At 35.3% G+C, this 14,665-nt stretch overlaps 1 protein-coding gene across 1 annotated transcript; it reads left to right on the top strand.

The window, feature by feature from the left end:
- Positions 1–6,322: 6,322 nt before the first annotated feature.
- LOC132553722 (fatty acid-binding protein-like) lies at positions 6,323–12,552 on the top strand. The gene is made up of 4 exons (XM_060217995.1): positions 6,323–6,434; positions 7,406–7,593; positions 10,930–11,028; positions 11,982–12,552. Exons 1-4 carry the CDS (start codon positions 6,365–6,367, stop codon positions 12,030–12,032), a joined length of 408 nt encoding a protein of 135 aa, XP_060073978.1. The 5' UTR covers positions 6,323–6,364; the 3' UTR covers positions 12,033–12,552.
- Positions 12,553–14,665: the final 2,113 nt, after the last annotated feature.

Below are 14,665 nucleotides of genomic sequence, written 5' to 3'. Positions count from 1 at the left end.
TACAGTCAGCATTGGAACAACCAGAGACCACAAAAACCTTAGTACCAGCAGAACTATATAAGGGTGATGTCATCGACCCCTTTAAAGACTATAGCAGAGAGCCAAATATTTAGATATATAGTTGTATTTGTTGTGTTATACATATTTTGAGGTTTAGATTTGTGTAAGACAAGTTGGAAAGAGGTATACAAAATTTTATGATACTATATTATATTCATATATCTTACAGTGTTTAGACATAGACTAACAATAAAAAACTAAGGCATCGAATATCCGAGTTTGTTATGTATAAAATTATAATTGATTATATTTGTTTATACACAGCGTTGTAGTTTTACTTGATTTTTTGTCTATGGCATGATCGATACATTCTCTCAAGGGTCACAAGTTTACACTAAGATCAATCGGTCTAGACACTCAGATATATATCCTATTGAAATTCAGTAACTTTCCAGAGTAAAAAAAAAAATCTTCGTTTCTATTGGAATAAGAAGTCATGTAAGAATCATCGGTACAGCTCAAAAGGACAAACTAGAAATAGTGTAATCATTAGGACTCATGCAACTAAAACTGTTTGTTATTACTTGGCAATTAAGTTATTAACATTAATATTTGAAGCTCAATACAAATAACAGCTGTGTAGATTCGTAGAAATATGCATGTCAAAGGCTACAAATAGGATAATTAAGTACGCTGAATGACTCAGATTGGCATTGCCTCCATAATTCAATAAGTTTACCCGCGACATTTTACATCTGTCTGAATCCGTCTCAGATATCTATGAAGTGAAATAGATGCAGATTTCTTTCGGATATTATAAATCATAAATCAAACACCAGAGAACACATTATCATACCAGATCTCAATTTCAGTAGAGATTCTTAACCAGATGAATTCCAGTCGCTGATTGGCTGATTTTGTTGGTTCTGATTGTAGTCCGATAAAATGCAGGAACCAATGAATGCATGTGCATTGCACGACGTCACAGAGGATGTGTCAGCGTCAGTTTTGGCGAATCTCTCGAGGTGGCCTTACCAGCCTATATTTTCTCCAATCTTCGTTCATTTGCTAGCTAACCCATCACCATCCCTGGTCTGTCCGCAACTGGTTTTGTTTTACGTAGTTCTTAAATATGTTTGATGTGTAATCACGCATTGGAAAGGGATCATGTGTTTTCTTTGATAAAGATCTTTATTGTGTTAACAATGCTAGCAAATCTCACCTAAAAAGGGATTGCTTCTGTAGTCCGGTAACAAGTTGGTGTTTTATTCCCAATCGGTTATTACAACTCTCAATGGCTCATAGACGACCAATAGCTATACAACTTTCTAATTTCTTAGTTTGTTGTGAATAAACCTCATTTTCAAGCCTCGATTGCTTGTTCGTCGTCCACAACAAGGCTTATGTGTCTATAACGCTACTGATGTGGTTACATGTTTTATCATTTTAACAATGCCTTTAATATATATGCTATAAGTGTTATATACACATGTCGTGGATTTCCACCATTATATAACCCTACCTTGAGGAACCAGTATACCATTAGCTTGCTTTTTACTACTGTAAATCAGGTATATTTCACGTGCGATTACCTGTACGAAAATAATACTGGATGGCGTTCATATTGATTCGGTTACTGATATCGGAGACTTGAAGATAGCTGGTCTCAAATAGCTCATCATTTGTGAATTTAAAGTCATTTCTAGATGAGCGTTCGCGAAATAATGAAGCTAGGTAGTCAGAAATAGGTCTGAACAGACATATTCGCGAAATAATTAACCTGGGTAGTCGGAAGTAGGTCTGAACAGACATATTCGCGAAATAATGAAGCCGGGTAATCAGAAATAGGTCCAAACAGACATATTCGCGAAATGATGTAGCCAGGTAGTCAGAAATAGGTCTGAACAGACATATTCGCGAAATAATGAAGCCAGGTAGTCAGAAATAGGTCTGAACAGACATATTGGCGAAATAAAGTACTTAAGAAATCTGAGTGATTTACAGTATATTGAGGGCGTAAGGGGACTCATGTTTACGGCCTTTGCATTTTTATTATTTAATCAGTCTTACATACAACAGAAATTAACAGCAAATTCAGTCTATGGAGCTTAAAGTAAATCTTCGAATGGTTGACTGTAAACAGGTATAGAGGGGTGATCCTTTCGTTATTCTAAGTGTAATACTACTGTTATTATACTGTTGTCAATGTAATATGAGCGTATTTGGTATCATGCCATCGTTTCTGGGTTATGAATATAATGTGTGCGTAAGTTGCCCCGCCATTCGTGGTTACCGTATAAGCCTGGCCGTTGCGAGGAAGTAAATCCCCCAATAATATCATGAGGTATGTATTCAGCATCATTTATCTTCTTGTTATTTTATGTGACTTATACCCGATAATTTAGGTGTTCTTTGTTTGTTTTTTTGTGCTGCGACTATTACGGCGGTCTCGTCAGTAATTTTCTGTACAACAAACTGTTAGATATAAGTAGAAAATGCCCCAGTAATCCAATGGCATTTGGCACTTCGGGATTCATATATGAAAGTTTTTTCGTAAAAAGCATTTTCAGAGGTAACAACTTGTATAACGTGTAACTCTACAATACTGCATCTGGTCAATTTTCCTCTAAATGTATACATGCTTTTTGTGTAATAACAATGAATTTAAATTAAAAGTTTTCTGCTGAATTTGACTCGGGATACTGGGTACACAGCCAAATATTACTCTATCAGACGAGAATGAGTCAGTCTGTTTAATCTACATCCACCCAGATATACACGTCTGTGTACTTTCCGGAGTAGCTGTGAGTACATGGCTTTAATGGCATTGACCTCCTAACCTTGAACCCTGACCCCATCCGTCAGCAGGCGAGTTCATACAATGTAGATTGCACTGTTACGTGGCCAATCAATTAATGTGGTGGACTTTTACTAAACCATTAAATGCTGAATCAGTAATAATTTCCTTAAGCTTTTTATTGATATTTTCAGCGATATGTTTAAATGTCATAACCATTTTTCCTTTTTTATAAATTTCAGACACAAACATATTTAACATATGTCAATACCAGCCACGTCATATCAAGACGTTCAAGTTTTGAATACCTCTAGCATGTGTCGGCAAACTGCCTTAACATCTTATCTTATCAGGTTGCGTTTGTTGTTAGATTTATTTATTATGTCAACACTAGTTCATACATCACATCGAAAGATTAAATTATCAAGGCCATTCTGTATTTGCTGATTCCACATTGTGCACAAGTCTTGACTTGGGTCCTCTCTCATACATACGCCAATCACAAACCAAAAATTAGACATGTTTTTTTTTTTTTTTTTTTTTTGGGGGGGGGGGGGGGGGTAATTTGTTTGAATGCGATTTTACAAAGTTGTAACTAACCATGCAATGTTAAATCACTTTAAGCTATGAATCTTCAAAGTTCGGTAAATCATTATTAACGGGTAGACTGCTACCCTACAAAGAAACTACCTGGCAACTACCCAGCAACGAAGAGCTTTGTATGACTGGTAATGTCAGATATAAATGCACATTCGTTTCAAAACTGATAAATCAAACAAGGAAAATACTGGATATTTTATTTATCAGTTTTCTTTTTTGAGTGATGCAAATGCCATAATTTTCAGAGTTGGACGGTGATTTTGTATGATGTAAAGCTGTGACAATTATATCAGAATTGTAAAACGTATCAACTGTAAGATGTTGTCAATAATTCAATGTTAATTAAAGCAAAATCCTTGTAGTCACTGGACGTGTCTTTGAACACTATCCAAATCGTTATGTATAATCTATCGTAAAAAGGTATTGACAAAACGCCACAGCATTATGGTATATCATTGTACGTTCATGTTTCATTAGCAACATTAAATTTGGTAGGTTATATCCTCATGACACGGAGACATGATTTTCTGGACGGTATTTAAATTCTATTTATTGTGAAAGACTAAATACATTTTTATTCAAAATCTTGTTGGGAAATTAATTTCAGTTTTTAACCTGTATTTTTCAATCTTGGAGGTCTCTTTTATAATGATATGGAATTATTTTTCCTGATCAGTATTTATTAAATACTTTCTGAGAGTCATTGCCCTCAGTTAGTGTTTACTCACTTGTTGATTATCGGGGAATCCTTCAGGTTCAGGGGGAGGGGGAAGTGGGAGGGATTGGAAGTCGGTGTACTTTATCACTACAATAGAAATCATGTTAATGTTTCATATATGGTGCATGTATGTCGACAATGATATCTTTATTTGATGACGTTTCACGTGCGTATATTGTTCCGCCAAGGGTACTTGATGGCTGTTATCATCAACAAGCGTGTGGTATGTTGTGGTTTTATACATATCGTCTGAACATGTCGAGGACAAGACCAATGCTGGTCTAGACGCGGGATGCCCGCGATATTTTGTACAATGACGTAAACCACTAACCTTTGATGATTTGCTTCTAGATGCCTTTACTTACCGTTCAAGGACACGTGCACCCGACGGAGACCGTTTTATGTGGAACATTGATACATGACAAGCACATTTTGCCATTGCATTGAGGACACAAGAACGCTGATTACATGATCGTAATGGCCGATAGAACTAGGAAACCCTTACTAATGTCCCAAATATTGTGACATTAATTTCAGCATTTTCTCCTGTGCTGCGTTCGTCTATTTTCAACACTAAGGCCTCTAATATCGGTGACGAAAATCTTGAAAGAAGCAACAGCAGCAGGATCTAGTTCGGTTATAGTTTAGCTGTCAAATGCAGCTCAATAATTCACCCCCAACGAAGTCGTGGAGGAGAGGAGGGAAGAGTGGGGGGATACAAATGTAAGACATATCGACACATTATTACAAATGTAAGACATATCGACACATCATATCATTACAAATGTAATACATATCGACACATCATATCATTACAAATGTAAGACATATCGACACATTATTACAAATGTAAGACATATCGACACATTATTACAAATGTAAAACATATCGACACATTATTACAAATGTAAGACATATCGACACATTATTACAAATGTAAGACATATCGACACATTATTACAAATGTAAGACATATCGACACATTATTACAAATGTAAGACATATCGACACATCATATCATTACAAATATAATACATATCGACACATCATATCATTACAAATGTAAGACATATCGACACATTATTACAAATGTAAGACATATCGACACATTATTACAAATGTAAGACATATCGACACATTATTACAAATGTAAGAAATATCGACACATTATTACAAATGTAAGACATATCGACACATTATTACAAATGTAAGACATATCGACACATTATTACAAATGTAAGACATATCGACACATTATTACAAATGTAAGACATATCGACACATTATTACAAATGTAAGACATATCGACACATTATTACAAATGTAAGACATATCGACATATCATTACAAATGTAAGACATATCGAAACATCATATCATTACAAATGTAAGACATATCGACACATTATTACAAATGTAAGACATATCGACACATCATATCATTACAAATGTAAGACATATCGACACATCATATCATTACAAATGTAAGACATATCGACACATTATTACAAATGTAAGACATATCGACACATTATTACAAATGTAAGACATATCGACACATTATTACAAATGTAAGACATATCGACACATTATTACAAATGTAAGACATATCGACATATCATTACAAATGTAAGACATATCGACACATCATATCATTACAAATGTAAGACATATCGACACATCATTACAAATGTAAGACATATCGACATATTATTACAACTGTAAGACATATCGACACATCATATCATTACAAATGTAAGACATATCGACACATCATTACAAATGTAAGACATATCGACATATTATTACAACTGTAAAATATATCGACACATTATGACAAAATGTAAGACACATGATAAAAAAACAAATCGACACATTAGTCCGCTGTTGCGTTTGGGATAGTTAAGAGAGATTAGCGGTATTGAGGAGCAGTGCACTATGACATAAATAGTAAAATGGTTAATGTTATCAATGACTGAATGCCACCAAGGGTCTGGCCGGGGACCAACATGTTCACGTTACACGTGGGACTCGGGTACTCTAATCGGACTTCTTCCTTTTTTACGTTTTGTCTATAAACAGGGTTTTTTTGATTGGCCGATTCAGTCACGTGTATTACATCTTTTTTGATAGACCTATGATACACGTTTTTGTCTACATGCTTGACAAATGAGTTTGATAAGAAGGCGCATTGCTGTTTAACTGAATCTATTTTATTACTATCCACAAAGGTAAACAGACGGACTAGAAATGGCGGCTCTGAACGGCAAATGGAAGCTAACAAACGTCGACAACTTTGCTGCTTACCTCGATGCTATAGGTTTGTATACAAAGTCTTCATATCAGAATGTTTGTAAGAGAGAATCAGCTTGGCTGCACCGACTCCTTGCTTTAGGATAGACCGATTACGTTAGGGAACTAAACTCGGTCATGGCTGCTTAAATTTGCCATGCATTTATCTGTATCATTTAAAAACCGATAAATTAAATGTTATGTTGAGTCACACAGTACCAAGCGGCGTTCCAAATACCTGATGATGCATTCAAATATTTTTGACCTTAGAATATGTATAACTTTTATTCTTCTTCTAACAACACAACGATTTTTAATCCTGTAGTTCTGAATGCAATGCAAGTTTCTTTCGTCTCGAACTGCTTTGAATTGAGACTGAAGTTACTGACGTTTTAAGAGAATTTATTTTATAACGGCTAACATATAAGCATGTTGCATTCATTGGATGATCTTGAATGTTAAAGGATTATTCTGATATACACCTGTCAGAAATATCAGTCACCTGACAGTATTTGCAATACTAAGCTCACAAACTGAGGCCAATGATTTGTGCACGATCTATAAATCATTCATTGATTATTTCATAGCAGCAGTTGCTTTTAGTCATCTGTTACCTTTTTCACTACAATATTTACTTTTGCGAATTTCGCGATAAAAGATTGCAAATGTTGATCGCCACGAATGGCCAAGAATTCTCAACCAAGAGTAATTTACCTTTAGTAGTGCAATATCATTTTATTGTATACTTCGAATGTTAATCAGTGTAGAGCTGTTGTGAGGTAGAAATCGTGGAAATTATCTACCGCGAAAAATGGTAGTCGCAAAAGTATGTAATCGCATATGTTAGTCGTCATGACAGTTAGCAATCATGAAAATAAATGGTCGCAAAAGTTAGTAAACTTGAAAAAATGTTTGTTTCAGTTCTATCATAGATTATTTACAAAGAAAGTTAAGAAATTTCGAAATAAAAGATTTTATTGATATGAATATATCCATTAGGTGTATCGGGCGAGGATAAAGCGAAAGGGCTACATGGCCTGTCTGCTGACAAAGACATCTTCCAAGAAATTACCATCGATGGCAACTCAATAACTATCAATACCATTACACCCATCGGAAGTGCCGAGACCAAAGCGACTGTCGGCCAAGAGGCAGATCAAAAATCTATGGATGGACGCGATCTCAAGGTAAAATCCATTTGCTCTTTTATTCCTAATTAACTATGTGTACTTTTCTGACTTAATTTGTATAATGCAATCATTCTTTTGTCAAAACAAAAACTGAATGGTATCCTCTTAAACTTAACAAGTCACCTCTAACTCGTTTAATCTGTAATGGAGTACTAAAGTCGTATGAGATTAAACCTGTTGTCAGTAGAATTATAACATGATAAAAGCAATTGACAGAATATGTTTCCTCACGTCTACGCGATGATCATGCCTACGTTTAACATGTTTATACCTGAAATAAGACAAAAACGATTCTCCATTTTGCGAATACGATTGCCTTTGAATTTTAAAACACAATTTTTTAGTATTACATATTCAGAGAAGTAGCATATCTAAACATTCTACATCATTAAATAGAACTATTTTATCATTAACACACAACGATTGCGAGTCTCTTTTAAATGTGGCCTGTCTGTAAATGACTTATGGCTGGTTGTCATTAAATAAACCTAACCAGGGAGAATACCTGTAGGTCATGAATTGAGAGTAAGAGATGTAAGGTAGGATTCCTCACAGCGATGTCAGTCTTGCAGGTTCTTCCTATAAATGCAAAGATAATCAAACCAAAAGGTTACACTTAATGGTACGTTTGGGACATCTTTGATATTTTATTGAACAACATGTTTCAGAGAGCTTGTAGTATATCAGTATGTACCAACTTTGAATTTGTAGATTGTCATCATTTCGTGACTCTGCTTTTAATTGCTGGTTCGAAGAGCAGAGACACGGCTGAGGTACATAGCATGTATATACTATTTACATCACAGTAGCGATATATATCTGAGGTATATGATCCCAAGCTGAATATAGAGTAAAATGATTTTAACAGAATATTAGATTTATCTAACAGGATGGACGTTATTTATGGTTCAGATTACAAGTGTGTACACGGATGACAAAACAGTGTATATCATCTGCTTCTATATATCTTTTATGTTTGTTTAATCATCCATTGCCTGACGTGCTTACCTCAACATTACGACATTAATGTTATATTTATTGTACATACTAATATTGATTTATTGGTGATATTATAGTACTTACCCTATATTTTAAAGGGAAGAAAATATATGATCCCCCGAATAACTTTACAGCACCATATTTTATACCTTTTCCCTTTTTCATTTGGCTTTTCAATAATCTTGACCTGAGATTTTGTCAATATTCAATTCGCCATTTGAAGCTGACTGTTAAGAGATCGTAAATTCACCAGCTACTGTATCGTCCACTGTGATAATGTACACAATGTATAGCAGTGGCATAAGAAGGAATTATAAGAAAGATGTCGGTGATCATTGCATGTCGCAGCTTGTATGTTCCAATCGACAGTGTTATAGAAAATAGTATGGGGAAATCTTAGGTTCGACATACTGATCTCATTGAGGAATAGCCTGCTTCTTTTTGCTAAATAAAAGTGGACGTGTACCACGCTCGATATTTAGTCTGTTAGTTCCATTGTTATATACCCTGTTCTCATTTGAATACCTGACATTACTTCCTCGGATTGATTTACACGGCGGGTGTCGTCGATGAAACAGAAGACGCTTACTCTTCCTGAACCCCCGGTCTTATAATGCTTGTAGTTTTTCGGAGTCTCTGTGTTAATTTACTTTCCTTTCATATTTTGCCCGAGTTTTATTGTGTTTGGATTATGATTATATGTACACATGGTATTTTCCTGTTGTTTTTAATCCAACATCCTGACATCTTTGTTAACTTTCTGCTCGTATCAGTATATACGTGAACTGTATGTCCAAGTTATGAATATACGTAGTATGAGTATACCTAGGTCATTGCAATGTTTTTTGTGTACCTTCAGCACTGACTTGACTATATCGGGAATCCAGATTTCCGTAGCCCTGTATCAGTATTATCTATCAGGGTTGATGTCATGACTGTGTTCCTTTCACACATTGCATGATATTACTATGAAATTGTGCAAGAAATGGCTTTTTTGTTTTTCCGTGATAGTAAAGTACAGTGTATGTACAAATTTCACGTAATTGTGGACTTTCAAAGCGTCCACACAAAGCCCATCTGTTGGCTCTGATGTAAAGCTAAATGTCTATACGTCCTCTGTTACAGAGACATATAGATTTAGTCTATCGGATATCCGCTGCGGTAGATGACAAAATTACATATGAGTGTAGACGTGTGGCTTAGACACCAGACACGTCAATACTCGTACACTCAGACATAGGATGGTGTAATACTTACGGGGTTTATTTGTATAACCTTCCTCGATAAAACAAGATTAATACTTCAGATACTGTAGACAGCCTTGTGGTATCTTTGGAGTCATTTAAGGATAATCATAAAGCCTTTAGTGGGTGTGTCGGTCAGTTTAATGAGGATATTACTTTACGACATATATATATGTAATTTTGATACTGCCAGTTACAACTTTTACATATAACTGTTCCATTTTGGGAGTGTTTTCATTGGGTTCATATATAGACCAAAACGTACTCGGTCGAAATGCGGTATATGTGGGTAACATACGCCATGATTATTGTATTTCTCGTACACCAATATAGAATGCTTCATGATGCTATCAAATAACTTGCTTCTGACGTGTTGATAATAGAATTGAAAACCTTTACCATAAGAGGAAAAATTCTATCAACTGTACCCCAGTTTATACAATGTGTGTATATGATCGCGGAAAGTTTACTTAGATTTTGAGGTGAGTCATATCACACCTGTTTGCATACAGCTGCAATCTATAGGCGTTAACATACCAAATAATCTACGACAGGGGAACATTACTCAAATAAATTAAAATGAACGACATAGTTTTTTGTCAGAAAAAACTTCAAACTCCCACAATATTGCAATAAGCGATAAGAACAAAACACATATCCTGTATAAGACTATTGAAAAAAATGTAGGAGAGTAAGACCAAGTGTTACGGAAAGACAAGTGTCTTCTGCTTCATCGAGGACACTAATGACCATAACAACAGAACATGCTCACGAAACGAACACACCAATATTTCAAATAATTATGCAGTCTTATTTGTATCAATAAGAAAAAAAGGTCATAAGTTGTGATATCTGAAAATAAAAATAAACAATAAGTATTGTTTATATTTAAATCAGCCACAGGAAAGCGTGTATTATGACCTTAAAGTGCTCCCTTCATCCGTGAACACTCAAATATACCCTTCCTAGGTCACAAACTATGGTGATATTACAGAGCGGTATCTCGTAACAGTACAAACTATCCTTTTTTATGCAATGGTGTTACTTCAATAAAACTAAACTGCATGTTACATCTACTTATCCTTGTCAGGTGACATACACTATTGACGGAGACAAATTGGTGGAGAGTCAGTCTGGAGCCTACACGTCCAACAACGTCCGGTCAGTGTCGGGATCAGAAATGACCATGGTACGTTGAAAGAGTAAACCATAACAGGCTTGTCCTACTCATGGTTCTGTGATGAAGCGTTATCACATCGTTGTTCTAACAATACAACTTTACTTACAGCAAAATGTACACAATTGTAGTTATGATAATGCCCTTTTTGTTCATAACACTGCTATCAATTACATCCATTCTTATGTGTAGTTTCACTTTCGGTTTTCCACAGTCGCCTCTTCTGGCTTTAATATCTAGGTCATTAACATCACTGATAAGCCCTAGAAGGACCAGCTGAATGAAACCGTTTAATTCATTATTTGGTTATATCTACCTAACTCTAAATATGTAATGAAAGGTGTTCTCGCCATGGTTGTCTTTTGTACAATTTAAAAACGATAATCAACAATCGTGTCAGAGTTTAATAAACCAAGATATTACGAGAGAGACACACGTGAACTGCACCTTTCAATATGAAATTATAATTGGATACAGAAGAGTCAAATAATGAACGTCATGACACAGCTGTTTTGTCCTTGTAGAACTCATCAATGATGGTAAGAGTCTAGATATTGAAAGCTCAGAAGCAACATTGGAAAATTAAAATTGAACGAAAAACATATCAAACTTTAGAGGGAAAGTTGCACAAGCCACATACAAATGTACATGTAAGGAAACAAATTTGACAGTTTCTAAATGTCTGATTGATTAAGAACAAAAAACCCGCAGTCTCGGAAAAAATATACAAACTATACATGTAAACAGCACATTTCAATACAAAATTTAAAATTAGATTCAAATAGTGAATATTTTTTCATCATACAGCTGTTACGCCCTTTTCCATATATCTGGTTAACATAAATAGTACAAGTACATGTGTATGACTAGTGAAAACTTATGTTACATGGAACATAATCATAGATAGTGCTGAATATATGTAAACATTTAAAACTTAATGAATTTAGTTCTAATTTGTATTTCAGGAAATGACCTCTGGGGGCGTGACCACAACCCGGAAGTACAACAAACAGTGACACTGCATTGTAAAAACGAAACAGTTTGACGCATCGGCATCAATCACTTAATGTGTTGTTTTGTGTTTAAAATGGGTTTTATTTTCCTTGTCATTATTGATTGTTTTTTTCAAGCTGAAAAAAGTTTGATAATGTAGCATGGCATTTAATCTTTGGTAACGCTTATATTCAAAAGCTGAATGGAAGATAACGTAAATTGCTTATTAAAAGATGTTGATGTTTCATAAAGTGTAATTAAACAAGTCAGTCTTCATATGGAAAATCAGCATAATAATGTAGAAATATTCACGTGAAATATTGACATGAGTTGATTACATTCGTGTGTTGTGTGTGCGTGCTCGCTTGCTTAGATTTATGATAGGACTATGGCGAAATGTGTTTGAAACGTCGTTCATGAGAAATGAAATGAATAGTCAAACTAGACATTTAACTGGATCTTAAAACATGGTAACATACATCTGTGTATCAAAGATACATGAAATATTGCAATTTTGAAAACAATTAAGAAAGTCGACATGTATGAAGCTCAGATGTTACCTATCAAATACTAATAAAAAGTTCAACTTTTATCTTTTTTGTTATCACTGAAGATTTTACACCTAATGTTGTGAATATTAGCAGTATTCACTTGTAATACTGTGTAACTACAAAATGATAAGAGAAAAACAAACTTTAAAAGAAAATGATACTCTGAAGGTAAAGACGAGTGCAATATACAAATGAATCACTCACAGACAATTAAAAAAAGAAAACAAATACTGAATTTGATGGCTTTGAATCCCCTGGGAGTACAGAATATCTCCTTATATAAATCTGGATGAAGGGATGTCTTATCAATATCAATGTGTCATAGCATTTCAGTTCAGTGGCGTTATTCTGACCATTAAATTGGTAATTTTTAGATTGACCCCAACATTTTAATAAGACGTTAAAATTCAACCTGCAGAGTTTAAGGAATTTTCCCTTTTACCTGTTAGGCCAGACAATACCAGGGAAGGTATTGTTATGCTGATCCAACCAATATGTTAGTGATCTGATAAAAATTCCACTACAAGACAAACAATATACTCAACAAAAAAAGAAATGTTAACATGTTTCCTTGGCAATACCTGTAAATGAGTGAAAACAACATGACGTTTGTGCAATATTAGAAAATGGTAATGTTTTACATTACAAAATCCAAGGGCGTTACCAAAATCATTCAAGCATGAAAGTCTGTATCAGCGAAAGAGCTGCACGAGGTTTTCTGCGACTAACTTGTATCTTCGCTTGAATTTCATAAAAATTCAAACTGACAACTGTTCCTTAGATCCTTAGGACTTAGAAATCACCGAATCTTGCTATCTATCAACTTTATCATTATGCCCCGGCTGTCACAAGTACAGAGAAAAGGGGCTGTAGGCATGATCCAGGCTGGGGAGTCTCGCCGTCGAGTTGCACGGCATTTTGGTTGCAGTGTTAAGACAATTTGCCAGTTGGTAAGTCGTGTAAACCAAACTGGGTGGGGACTCGAACCAGGCTTGTTGTGTTGAATGGCAATTTAACCAGCATTCGATATCGGGACGAAATTTTAAGACCAGTGGTTCTGCCATTCTTAAGACGCCATGGCGTTGGCGCCATTTTTCAACAAGATAACGCACCAGCGCACACCAGTCGTGTCAGCAGAACTTTCTTGCAGCAGAATAACGTACAGGTGTTATATTGGCCATCTAAATCACCTGATTGGTCACCGATTGAGCATGTCTGGGACGTTCTTGGGCGACGCGTGAGAGAACTTTGATCGCTGAATGGAACAACATCTCTCCTCGAATTATCCGCCGGTTTACGAGTTCCATGCGACGACGCTGCAATGCTGTTTACTTCGCAAACGGTGGTCATACCTACCGTTACTAATGGTGTTACCTTTGAAATTGACCCCAACGTCCATTACAGTCGAATAAAATCGGCTGAACGCAAAGTTTTATAACGAACCATGACTGCAGTTTTATCAGAATTGATCAATTACTTTATTCGTACATGATTGGTAAGTATTGATGAAGGGGTTAATTAATTAATCACAGAATAAAGTAGTGTTACCTTTCTTTTTTTGTTTAGTATATTAGTATCAGTAGTAGGTGGGCATGATCTCCTCATACCGTGAGACGGGTTGACAAACTAACCTAGTTGTTCAAAGGCTAACTAGATAAATAACGGCTCAGCGAAATGTTCAAAGATTAATTGGAAACAATCTTTTCCTATTTCACATCGATAGGATTGCTTAGTGTTAATTTTGCATTTTACATTGTTGTGTGTTTAGTGGCATTGAGTAAGATTTTCACCCAATGACTAGTTGCCTCTAACAAACCATTGAACAACCGGACTCCTCTGTCTATATGTGACTACAATAATCTATTACTGAACGGAGGCGCAAATATTTAGTGAATATGTTATAGAACGACATCTTCCTCACATAAAGCAATAAATCACACATCTATCTATCCCAACAACTTTAAATGTGCTGAATTGCAATTTGTTCCACTTCGCTGGAACTGTTCATGATTTTACACCGTTCAAAATTCGCCTCTTTAGCCGACTCCATTATGTATTAAACACTTTGGCGCAATACCAACCATTTGTGCCATAGGTTGCTTAAG

This window comes from Ylistrum balloti, unplaced genomic scaffold (assembly GCF_031769215.1).
Source record: "Ylistrum balloti isolate Yb309-2 unplaced genomic scaffold, AGI_CSIRO_Ybal_v1 Utg370344, whole genome shotgun sequence".
Lineage (NCBI taxonomy): Eukaryota > Metazoa > Mollusca > Bivalvia > Pectinida > Pectinidae > Ylistrum > Ylistrum balloti.
This window is presented reverse-complemented; position numbering and strand designations above follow the sequence as displayed.